Source organism: Rhineura floridana, chromosome 1 (genome assembly GCF_030035675.1).
Source record: "Rhineura floridana isolate rRhiFlo1 chromosome 1, rRhiFlo1.hap2, whole genome shotgun sequence".
NCBI classification, from domain to species: domain Eukaryota; kingdom Metazoa; phylum Chordata; class Lepidosauria; order Squamata; family Rhineuridae; genus Rhineura; species Rhineura floridana.
Window position 1 is genome coordinate 267,643,830 of NC_084480.1, and position 13,267 is coordinate 267,657,096.

A 13,267-nucleotide genomic window follows, 5' to 3' on the forward strand; every position below is an offset into this window, starting at 1 on the left:
TAAATATTCATCTTGGGATGATGGCAGCATCCCTCTTTGGGCAGAAAGCACTTTGGGGGGATTTTCATTGGTACCATGACAAGGGTGAAAGGATTAAGCCCCCCTTGCTGTACACCATCATTTCTATTCTCCTCCAACCACACCTGACCCCAATCCTGCAAACTAAAGAAACAACTGGCTGCTACTGTTGATTATGAGAGGTAAGAACCCATGAGCACATAACTGAGCATGGGAAAGCAGTGGTTGCATTCGTAATATGGCCTTTGGTATGGACTGTGGCCTTTATGTTCAGTTGGTTGCATTTGCCTATGTGCTTTTCTGTCCGAATGGGTTTAACAGCAAAAGTTGTCTTCTTCAAACCACTAGCAGAGTAACATTACACAATGCTGTTCCTATACTGCATTCCATATGTTGCTGCCACATATCAAGCCATTCAGATGAACATTACCATTGAATAAAATGTTCAGTACTGACCTGTGCCAAAAAAACCCCATGCCTTTGAAAACTCTTTCTTCAGTGCAAAGGATGATGAAATTTACAATCTCATATGATTGCGTAGAAATGTTTAAATGTTCTATTGTACTTTGTGTTCATATTTAGAGACATTCTGCATATATTTCTAGCTCAGGTTACTACTTTTTACATTATGTCAAAGTGTTAAGATTACAAAAGTACCAGCCTTTAAATAAACATGAAAAACCTACTAGCCCACATATTTTTGTACTAGTATGCTGAGAGGCTAGTAGCTTGCATTTCCATATTTGCCATGGAGGAAGGAAAGCTCCTTTCCTCTGTAGTCAGCATGAAAAGCTACCTTCCAAGTGGAGGAGGGACAGAGTAATTCATCTCCCCTCTGCCAGATTGCTGTGTTTCCATGCTGGTTGTGGACAAAGAGACTTTCCTTCTCCTGCAGCTAGCATAGATACCAAGTGGACTGGTGGAACAGGCATGGAATAGTCCCTCCTCCAGCCCACCAACTGTGCTGCATGGAATTCCTGATTCTCTACCGCTGTCAGATGAGTTGCTCAATACAAAGCTGCAACAGTGCATTTAGTCATACATGGAAGACTTGGCCACTTTTCTGTTTGCTTTTAAACTGTCCAGCTCACTATTTTAAATTGTAATGTAGTTTTATGCTCTTTATAGTTTAAAGAGATTTTTTAGGTACTGATTTTTAAATGTTTTTATGGCAGTATAAGCTGCTTGGGAATTTTATGGCATTGCTAGCTTCCTTGAGGGAAAGGTAGCAGGGCCAGCCCCAGGCATGCTGGGGCCCTTGGGTACCAGCCTGCCCTGGGCTCCTCCGCTCCGCTTCCATGATCCGCGGAACTTAAGCATCCACGGACCGCAAGACAGGAGCTTCCGCGTTGCCCGCCATCCCCCTGCTATCCCTGCTATCCCCACGCTTCACCTACCTTTCTGTTGTTTTTTGCGGCGCACACAGGTTTGCCATCAATCAAGATGGTGGCCAAGGTTTCCCTAAGGGGCTGAAGCCTCTGCTGCCATCTTGGTTGATGGCAGCAATGCACGCGTGTAGCACGCATGCATGCCATCAACCAAGATGGTGGCAGAGGCTTCAGCCCCTTAAAGAAACCTCAGCCACCATCTTGATTGATGGCAAATCTGCACACCGCAAAAAACAACGGAAAGGTAGATAAGCGGGAGGATAGCGGGAGGATGGCGGTCTGCAGATGCTTCCGTGGATTGCGGAAGGAGAGTGGAGGGCCCCCTGTAGCTCCAGGGGCCCTTGGGCCAGTGCCCCACCTGGCCGCCCTTTAGAACCGGCCCTGAAAGGTAGCATCTAAATAGGTAAAATAATAAATAATTGCATAGTAGTAATGGTAGCGGTGGACTTTCCCTTCACTATTTGCACACATGACACTTTGCAAAGTAAATGAAACAGGGAGGTACCTGCTCCAAAGAGTTTATTATTTAAATTTTTACAGAAGGGAAAGAAAGCAAAGGGGAGGCACACAATAATATAAGAAGAGCTCTGATGAGTCAGACCAAAGGCCCATCTAGTACTGCATCCTGTTCTCATAGTGGCTAGCCAGGTGCCTATTAGAAGACAACAATAACACTCCATGTGTCATAAGCTTCCAGAACTGCGAGTCCCAGTTTCAGTCCTGGTCTGGAGGAGATATTGGAACCCTTGGAGTGAAATTATCATCTGGAAGCTCATGACACCAGGGTAATAAAACAAATGACAGAAGGGAATAATGAGATTATGGAAACTACCTCAACCATTGCTGCCTAACCGGATGCGAAAAAGGTCTGAATGCTAATATTCTGTACAAGTCATATTTATTTGGTAGAAAATCTCACTTAGTTTTTGATAATGCTATGAAAACATTTTTTTTTATTTTAAAGTGTCTATACTTGACTGAGGGCAACTTCAGACTTCCATTTATCATGCCACAGTTCACTCAGTCCTTTTTTATTTTATTTTTATTTTTTGCATTCATGGTCTTTCTGATCACATATACAAAATGATGGACTGGACTATAGTATGGTAAAATGCACCTCTGAAACCTCCCTGGCCTATTACCATGTTTTCTCCAATAAATTATTTTATACATATTTGACACTTTGTCTCTTGAGACTCACACTTGTAATTTTTAGTTCCTATCTTTTTAACTTTACTGTATTGCACCAAGTGGAGCAGTACACCACCTTCTCAGTTCATTTTGTACATCTGACAGCACATGTCAAATATATCATTTTTTTTATTTTTTGCTGCTACAAAGTAACATGCCTATTTCTTTGCCTTACAGTTCTTCAGTGCCTTGGCCATTTCTTTATGTTTCCCCCCCCTCTCTCTTTCCAGGCATTCCTTCACAGAATAATGCAATGGGCCTTCTCCAAGGTTGATAAAAATGTCTCAGAAGAAACAGTTAAGGTTAGTTGCTACTTATTCTCATGTTTATATTGTTTATTTCTATTTATTTATACTCTGCATTTCTTATTTACAGACATTGTTCTCAAACATTGAAGATATTCTTGAAGTACACAAGGATTTCCTGTCCAGTATCGAGGAGTGTCTACATCCTGAGCCTAATGCTCAACAAGAAGTGGGAGCCTGCTTTCTTCACTTTGTATGTCAACCATAAGAATACAGGCTTCATATTTAATTGATCTTCACTTCCTCAGTGCAGTTTTTTTTTAATTGCTGGCATGGTAGCTTATGTACATTCTACATTGTGTGAATGGATTTCTCTCTCTTTTTAAACAACTCCAGACTCAGAACAAAAATGGACTTGATTGCATAATTAAAAGTCTTTTAAGGACACTTGGAAGCAGGACTCACTGCTGAAAGGAAAGCTTTACTGTTTCATTGTCCATTCTGTAGCTAGTATGATGCACAGTGATTTTTCATCAAGCTACCATGTAGCATACACTGCTGGACTGAGCTATGATTTTCATTTCAGTTTTCAGTCTAGTGGGAAAAGTATATTACATCAGAAGGTGTTTACTGTGGAAATAAGTGGCAGTGTGTGCACTATACTGTTTGCCATATCCAATGAAGTCCTACCTTGTAATTCAGCCAAAATGCAGTTTTGCAGTGTTATACCTAGTATTCACTATTAGGTTTAATGAGGGCCCCTGAACAGTGAGACAGCACAAAAACTACTTGAACTATGAAACTAAAATTAAAATGGGAAACAGCACTTCTTCTCGTCTGAATTTGTCTGTTGCTAGTTTTCAGTACTTGGCATATATGTTTGTATTTAATAGTTTTATTTTCCTACATATCTGTATGATGACAGAAATTGAGTTCAGTTATCTATCTTAAGCTATTTAAGTTTTTAAAAATGTTTTAAAAAGTAAAGTTAAGAAACAAGCAACCCTGTGGACAAAATGACTAATAGAAAACTTTCCCTCCAGAAAGACAGATTTCAGATCTATGATGAATACTGCAGTAACCATGAGAAGGCACAAAAACTTCTGCTTGAACTTAACAAAATAAGAGCAGTACGGACTTTTCTACTGGTAAGTGAATACTTATTTGTATTCCATATCTAAGCCTTTTTTACTGGACTGATAATTTAAATTATTTTCTGAGTGACATATTTGCCTATTTTAAGGGCAAAAATAGGCGAAGTTCTGCTGGATCAGACCAAAGTATCCAGCATCGACCTGTCCACAGTAGCCACAGTAGCCAACCAGGTACCTCCAGGAAAGCTCATGGAGACAATAGACCCTCCTGCCATGCTATTTCTCCCCATCACCTAGTTCTGTGTGCTGCATTTGAACAGCATGTATTTATAACCCAAAAATTCCCTGGGCAGTATACAACATTTCATAAAATACAATTAATTAAAATGTAATACAACAATTAACATAAAAATCATCAAACCAGTAAACATCATGAACATCTTACAACAATGAATACAACAACATGATAGTGCAGCTTCAAAGGAACCAGTCCTTAAAACAGCTGCTTCCATATGCACAAAAAGGTACATCTTAAGTAGATGCCTGAAAGCTGTTACTGTGGAAAGCAACCTTATCTGCAATGGGAGGGAGTTCCACATCTGGGGTGCCATGACAGAGAAGACCCTGCACCATGCTGTCATACAGTGAACCACAGCCATTGATGGAACTACATGCAGGGGCTCCCCAGCTGACCTTAAGGCACAGGTCTTATTCAGTAGGGTTTTTCTTATGTTCTCATCTGGTTGGCCACTGTGAGAACAGAAATGCTGGACTAGATGGGTCTTTGGATTGATGCAGCAGTGCTGTTTTTACATTATGATAATAGGAGATATGCTCAAATTGGATCTCAGGCTGTACACAACTTTGTATGTCAAAGTCAGCACATTAAATTGGGCCCAGTAGTGAATGGCAGCCAGTGCTACTCCTTAAGGAAAGATTACACTATTTAGTGGCACTCTTTAATAGCCAGATTTTGCATCAGTTATGGGTTCCAGACTGTTTTCAAGGGCAGCCCCCAAAAGGTTACAATAGCATGTACCTACTTTAATAAGGTTATTCTGGTCCAGGAAGGGCCATAGTTGATGGACCAACCATAGCTGGGAATAAGCACTCTCAGTTATTGAGGAAACATGGACCTCCAGTGACAATGATGGCTCTAGGACCATTGCAAAGCTATGCACCTGACCGTCTAGGGACAGTGCAACTCCATTCAGAGCGGGCTGTCTACCCAACTGCCAAATCCAGGAACCACCCACCATCATTGCCTCAGGATTCAGTCTTAGTTTATTGTCCCTCATCTATTTAATACTGCCTCCAGACGCTGGGCTAGCAACTGCACAGCCTGTCTAGATTCAGATGGAATGAAGAGATAGAGCTGGGTATCATCTGACACTGTATTCTGAATCATCAGATGACAGCTCCCAATAGCATCATATAGATGTTATACAGCAAGGAAGACAGAATAAAACCCTATGGAACCCACAGCCCAAATGTCAAAGGGTTGGGCAGGAGTCTCCCAGTGCACCTCTCTGATACTGGTTCTGCAGACAGAAATGGATTTCCCAGCCTGCCAATCTGATTCAAGAGGATACTGTGGTCAATGGTATTGAAACTTGCAGAGAGATCAAGAGAATCAATAGGGCTGCATGTCTCCCTGTCTGTGTTCTGACAAGGATAACTGCCCAGTGCAATTAAGGCTGTTTCAGTGCCAAAACTAGGTCTAAAAATACATTGTAATGTGTCTAGAACAGGGGTTGGGGGAACTGTTTTCAGCCTGTGGCTGTATTCTCTCATGAGTAGCTTTCCAGAGGCCACATGTCAGTAGTGGGTGTGGCCAGTGGCAAAAATGGACATGGCTACAGGCAAAAATGGGTGGAACAACAGGTGTGACATTCATCATTGCACAGCAGGTTACATTCTAGCCCACACAAAAGTCAGAGGTTTTTACACACACACACACACACACACACACACACACACACACACACACACACACACACACACACACACACACACACACACACACACACACACACACACACACACACACACACACACACACACACACACACACACACACACACACACACACACATCCTCTTAGCGAGAGAGTCCTAAGGGCTAGAGAGACCTTGAGGGGTGACATTTGGCCTTCAGGCTTTAGGTTTCCTACCTCTGGTCTATATTATCAGTTCTCCAAGCTTTCTGAAGCTAATGCTCCAAAACTGTCGCCTACAAATGGGTCCAGGGAGGACCTTGTGAGGTTCCATACAGGAAGCATGGCTAACAGCCATTGACAGAAACTCTCTTCCATAATTTTGCCAGCTAAGGTAGTGGTCATCACCATATTTTACTGCAGTGAATTTCATAAATTAATTATGAGTTGTGTGAAAAAGTACTGCCAGTCAGTTCCATTGGTATACTTCATGTTCTAGTATTATGAAATGGAGATAAAAAGCTTTCCCTATTCACTTTTCTTCCTACCATACATAAATCCTTTCATGTCCTGCCCTACACAGATTGTCATTTATTCTAAATTTCAAAGCTCCAAACAGTATAGTTTTCCCTTGTACAGAAATGGCTGTAGATGTAAATAATACTTCCAGAGAGTCCGCTTGCATTACACACTCGGTGCCATCTTGTGACGATTTTACAGAACAACACTATAGAACAGCACTGGCTTAGAAGCAAAACATAATATAGCTGAATTACAGCAAAACAGAGAGCTGTTATAAGGTTTCCCCCCACCCTTGCTCTGGGTGAATTAAAAAAACCTCCTGCCATGTCATATCATACGCTAAACAATATAGTGATTAAATTATCAAGAATAAAATGGGATATTTCCCTCAATTTCATTTTTAATGTCTGTCATTTCTTTACTTCCTCCTCTTTCCAACTGTGTCTGTATCCTGGGCAACCATTATGATGATGAAGTTAGATAATTTTAGATTTGGGGCTTAGTGGTCTTATGGGGACTGCCCTTTTAGATACTAATGTGTATTATTTGAAAATGGGGTAAGCTAGCCCTGTTGTCCCCTGCTGCTTATTCTGCTGAGTGGGACCCTGGTTTCTCCCCCAAGGTCCCTCTTCAATCATGCTCTCCAGAATTCAGGGGATATGATCCAGACAACAAGCTGCTAAGTTGCCAAAAGTGCACCAGGACTCACTTTCCAAGACACCTGTATAGCTGAGGCAGGCACCCCTGGAATTTTGGCACCCCAGGCAGTTGCCTGGTTTGCTTCTATGGTTGGGTCAGCCTCTTATCTTATCCCATTGAAATCTGCAACATGAAAGATCTGACATACCAACAAATGATTACAAAATCTCATTGTGAGGTTTATTTTTAGTGAAGGAGAAGTTTAGCAAGAAAATATCCAGTACACTTGTTTATGGAGCCAGAGGATGGAGAAGAAATTTATCTATTTAATTTAAAACATTTATACTCTGCCTTTTCCCTTAAACAGCCAAAGGCGGCTAACAACAGAATCAATTAATAATTTAAGAATTTAAAATATCTGTTACTAAAACATTAGAAACAACAGTTAAAAACCAGCAGTGGTAACTACAGTCCTTTGAATTGAACTTACCAAATTCTATCCCAAGTTGCCACAGATCTCACCTCTAAAAATGATGGGAGAGCAGGCTTCTCTTGCTGATCTTAACAGACAGGAAGCTGTAAAGGGGAGAAGGCACACCTTAATGTGCACAGGTTCCAGACCGTTTAGGTCTTTAAAAGTAGTAAGGAACAGGTTGAATTGAGCTCAGGAGCATATTAGAAGTACATGCTATGATGCAAGTACTGTTCTTAGAAGCTCTTTGTGGCATACCCCTGTTAATTGGTAAACCACCAAATTTTGACTAAATGAAACTTCTAAACTGTCGTCAATGTAAGCAAAGCTCATTGCAATTGTCCAAATGGAAGGTTATGAAAGTGTGGGCAACGATGGCCAGGTAATGATGGCAGAAGAATGGCTGCAGCCAACTAACAAAATGAAGTTGATAAAAGGCATTCCTGGCCGTTGAAGCTACCTAAAAATTGAGCAGTCCAGCATAGCATTGACATAGCGATGTGGAAAGTTAATTCCAAAATAATTGTTTCAATTTCTTTCCAGAACTGCATGCTTTTAGGAGGATGCAAGAATATTGATGTGCCACTAGAAGGTTACTTAGTAACACCAATCCAGAGAATATGCAAGTATCCACTTCTTTTGAAGGTATGTATTTTTGTTGCTTATAATATTTTATAATGAAAAAATATTTTGTTAAATTTTATTTAATGTTCAGTAATGACAATCCCTCTCCTAAAATAAATCAGGTTATTATTTTAAAGATAATTTCCTATTGTGTTGTGGTAGAATGTTACTTGAGATCAGATCCATTTATTTGTGATGAGATGCACAGAAACAAGAGTGGAAGTTTAGTATGCAGGCAGAACTGGGATCATTCCAGCAGTTCACACCAACAGGGAGATCTGTTAGAGGAAAGATTGCTGCAGCTAGGAACTGACTTGTGACTGGGGGACTTGACAACAACTGTATTAATTGCTGTGGAGCAGCCTTCCCTAACTTGGTGTCCTTCAGATGTTTTGATCTACAACTCTCATCAGCCCTAACCAGCAAAGCCACATTGGCCGTGGCTAATGGGATCTGCAGTCCAAAATATCTGGAGGACACCAGGTTGGGGAATGCTGCTCTGAACAAACACTGCTATCTACTCCGTTCCTTATGCATAGTTGCTATTGGATGCCATGTAGTTCCTTTCATTCTTTGCCAGGGGCTTGTCTCCATTCCTTCTATTTTCTGCTGCTTCAGCATCTGCACAGGATGGGGCCAGCATCTCCCTCTATCCAGTTGTGCACATTTGTGGAGCCCCTGAATTCACTACACTGCAATATGCTAAAGTGCATGTCACTTGGTCCAGGGAAGGACTGGGAATCATTTGAGGGTGCACAAGATTGCAGAAATTGTAGGGTTTTGTGCCTGCTCACTTGTGGGTCATATTCATACAAACTGTATGCTGGCATGTGGTATATCATGTGCACGCACACACAGACACACACACACACACACACACACACACTATTTCCCATGAAGGTAATCCATTCACGCTGGGATTCATTATGACCTTAAATACAGCCACCGTAAATATTTACAAAAGTAAAATCCAGCTATTTCAATTGTTCTCTTCAGTAATGCAACAAATAGCCATTACAGAAAATGCAGCTTTTGTTTTTATATTGTGGCTGTCATAAAAAAAGGTGAAAAGGTGTTCAACACAGTAAGTCTTGAAAGGCGCTTAAACAGAAACAGGAGTCAGGGCAGCTCAGCTCTTAATTCCCATGGGATACTTGAATGGGATAGTTAAGCAGAGATTTAATAAAAGGGTGTACTAATGCCAGCTATTTTGTTCTAGTATCTCAATCAGTTTAATTGCCCATTCCCATGTGTGCTTACTTGGAACTCTCAAGTGATTGTGCATGCCTGTCTTCTATAATAGGAACATAGGAATCTGACTTATGGTGAATCCAACCATTAGTCCATCTAGCTCAGTATTGTCTACAATGACTGTCAACAGATCTCCAGGGTATTAGGCAGGGATTTTTTCCAGCCCTACTTGGCGATGCCAGGAATTGAACCTGGGACCTTCTGCATACGAAACGGGTGCTCTACTACTGAGCTAGTGAAAGTGCAGGAATTTATTTTTGTTATTGTGAAAGTACAAGAATTTCTTTCTTTTTTAAAACAGGAATTGATAAAGCGCACTCCCAAAAAACACAGCGACTACTCTGTCTTAATGGAAGCACTCCAAGCTATGAAAGCTGTCTGCTCCAACATAAATGAGGCCAAGAGACAGATGGAAAAATTAGAGGTTTTAGAAGAATGGCAGTCTCACATTGAAGGATGGGAGGTAATGTCACAAAATTTGTCATTTTATCAGATGTGGGAGGCATTTAAAATTCTGCACATGGTACTTGTTTTATATTCAGCACAGTACATTATGTGACATATTGGGAACAATTCATAACTCACAATTAGAATAAAATTTGTTGTCCTTCCTCTTGATAGTAAGGATAATATTATGCTTGCGAAGCGGGTCAGTCCATATCTGTTTGACTGATAACAGAAATTTGGGGGCTGGGCAAGGCAGCAGGAGGGTCTTAATTGACTGTTGCCCCAAGCCCATTGTGAGGAGCTTCCCTTCTCAATGACACCTATATTTTTCAATGGGCAAGACAGATGATGGGATTAAGGTGAGATTACCTTCCACTATCCTGTCTCTTTCAGAGTAAATGGAGGTACAGACTGTGATGGGGAAAGAATATCCTTCTTCTGCTGTTTCTACCATGCCTCTCTTCCTGCTATGATTACTTCCATGTCTCAGCTTATTACCCTTATCTGTCAATGGAACACTCTGGATGGAACCAGACAGGAGTGCATGAATTCCAGGAGGGCTGCAGGAGGGGGGAAGTCCCTTATCTTTTGTGAAGACCCCTGCAGCTCCTGTTTTACAAGGTTTTCATGGCTACTAGCTTATGATAGCTATGTTCTTCCTCCATTGTAAGAGACAGAATGCCTTTGAGTACCATTTACTAGGAATTGTGAGTGGACAGAGCACTGTTGCACTCAGGTCCTGCTTGCAGGCGTTCTATAGGCCTCCTGGTTGGCCACTATGAGAACAGGACTCTGGGCTAGATAGTCCTTTGGCCTTGATCCAGCAGGGCTTTTCTTATGTTCTTAAGGCATGGTTTAGAGGACATGTTTTGGCTAAAATCGGAGTGGGGGGATTCAGAGGATGGGCTTGTAGATTTGATAACAGATGATAAAGAAAAGGCAGAAGTTCTCAGTTCCTACTTTTGGCTCAGTCTTCTCCTAAGAGAGGGTCTGTGACCTCCTGGCAAATGTGAAGTACAAGTTAAAGGGGCAGGAATGCAGCTTGAGATTGATAAACAAATGGTCAAGGAATACCTAATTACTTTGAACGAGTTCAAATCTCCAGGGTCCAATGAACTGCATCCTAGAATAATTAAGGAACTGGATGATGAACTCTCAGAACCACTGTCTATTATCTTTGCAAAATCATGGAGGATGGATGTAGTGCCAGGTGACTAGAGGATGACTAATGTTGTCCCCATCTTCAAAAAAGGCAAAAAGGAGGAACCTGGGAACTACAGGACAGTCAGTCTGACATCAATGACTGGAAAAAATTCTGGAGCAGATTATAAAGTGGTCAGTCTGTAAACACCCTGGAAACAACGCAGTGATTACTAGAAGCCAACATGGATTTGTAAAGAACAAATCCTGCTAGACCAAACGTTTGATCAAATCATTTTTTGATCGGGTAACCTCACTGATAGACTGTGGGAATGTTGTGGACGTAATATATCTTGACTTCAGCAAAGCTCTTAACAAAGTGCCCTATGATATTATGATTATCTAGCTAGCTTAATGTGGGCTGGATGGAACACCTATCAGCGATCCACGCAATTGTACTCAAAGAGTGCTTTTCAATGGTTTCTTCTCAAAATGGGGAAGGTAATGAGTGGGGTACTGCAGTCCCAGTACTCTTCAATATTTTATTAATGAATGAGGAGGTGTAGGGAATGCTTATCAAATTTGCAGATGATACAAAATTGGGAGGGGTAGCTAAATACCCTGAAAGACAGGAACAAAATTCAAAGGGATGGACCATTGGGCTGAAAACAACAGAATGAAATTTAACAGGGTAAGTGCAAAGCTCTACATCTAAAAAAAAGAAACCAAATGCACAGTTATAAGATGGGAGATATTGTTGTTCTTCACAAGCTGAATATAAGCCAAATGTTGATGTGGCTGCAAAAGAGGGCAAATGCTATTTTAGGCTGCATTAAGAAGTATCGTTTCCGAATCATGAGAAGTACTAGTTCTCGTCTATTTGGCACTGGCTAGGCCTCATCTTGAGTGCTGCATCCAGTTCTGGACACTACGCTTTAAGAAGGATGCAGACAAAGTGGAACAGGTTCAGAGGAGGGGAACAAGCATGATCAGGGAAATGGAAACAAAGGCCTATGAAGAGAGACTGAAAGCAGTGGGCATATTTAGCCTTAAGAAAAGACTGAGGGGAGATATGATTACACTCTTAAAGTACTTTAAAGATTGGCACACATATTAGGTATTAAAGCTGCAGGCATAATAGGTCAACCAATGATGCAAATACAAATAATGAAAATACCAGCCTAAGCTTGTTGAATTACCAGCTTGGTTTTCTGCATCATGTTTATATGCATTAACCTATATTTTCAATGATGTGAAAAGAATGCTGATGAACGTTAAAGAGGAAAGCACAAAAGCAGGACTACAGCTGAACATCAAAAAGACTAAAGTAATGACAACAGAAGATTTATGTAACTTTAAAGTTGACAATGAGGACATTGAACTTGTCAAGGATTGGCACAGTCATTAACCAAAATGGAGACAATCATCAAGAAATCAGAAGAAGGCTAAGACTGGGGAGGGCAGCTATGAGAGAACTAGAAAAGGTCCTCAAATGCAAAGATGTATCACTGAACACCAAAGTCAGGATCATTCAGACCATGGTATTCCCGATCTCTAGGTGTGGATGTGAAAGTTGGACAGTGAAAAAAGCGGATAAGAGAAAAATCAACTCATTTGAAATGTGGTGTTGGAGGAGAGCTTTGCGCATACCATGGACTGCGAAAAAGACCAATAATTGAGTGTTAGAACAAATTAAACCAGAACCGTCACTAGAAGCTAAAATGATGAAACTGAGATTATTATTCTTTGGACACATAATGAGAAGACCTGATTCACTAGAAAAGACAATAATGCTGGGAAAAACAGAAAGGAGTAGAAGAAGAGGAAGGCCAAACAAGAGGTGGACTGATTTTATAAAGGAAGCCACAGACCTGAACTTACAAGATCTGAGCAGGGTGGTTCATGACAGATGCTCTTGGAGGTCACTGATTCATAGGGTTGCCATAAGTCGTAATCGACTTGAAGGCACATAACAACAACATATTTTCAGTTGCAAAAATAAAGAAGTTTGTTGTGATAACTGACTTTGAAAATATAGCTGCGTAAAATTCAGTCAAATAGCTGTCTCTGCATGCTAAGCAGCATACATTCAAAAACCTCTAGATAGTTTCTAATAATGTCATAATACTAAACTCACAGTTTTTGGTGGAAGTTCTTTTTAATGCTTTTAACCCATGATCATAGAAATATGATTGAAGTGCAAAGCCTAAAACAAGACATTTTACTTTTAAAAATAAACGCACCCACAAGCTTTGCTAAATTTGCTTTATAAGCCATAAGCACTCAAAAAGGACAAAACA

At 40.8% G+C, this 13,267-nt stretch overlaps 1 protein-coding gene across 4 annotated transcripts in view; it reads left to right on the plus strand.

Moving 5' to 3' along the window:
• PREX2 (phosphatidylinositol-3,4,5-trisphosphate dependent Rac exchange factor 2) overlaps positions 1-13,267 on the plus strand; it is a 252,350-nt gene that overhangs the window by 41,388 nt on the left and 197,695 nt on the right. For 3 of the 4 annotated variants that reach the window (XM_061600721.1, XM_061600748.1, XM_061600730.1), the window contains exons 2-6: positions 2,828-2,899; positions 2,973-3,095; positions 3,886-3,990; positions 8,049-8,150; positions 9,682-9,843. In XM_061600721.1, coding sequence (XP_061456705.1) covers positions 2,828-2,899; positions 2,973-3,095; positions 3,886-3,990; positions 8,049-8,150; positions 9,682-9,843 — 564 coding nt within the window. The remainder of the gene's footprint in view (positions 1-2,827; positions 2,900-2,972; positions 3,096-3,885; positions 3,991-8,048; positions 8,151-9,681; positions 9,844-13,267) is intronic. The other variant, XM_061600739.1, reaches the window with a different exon arrangement.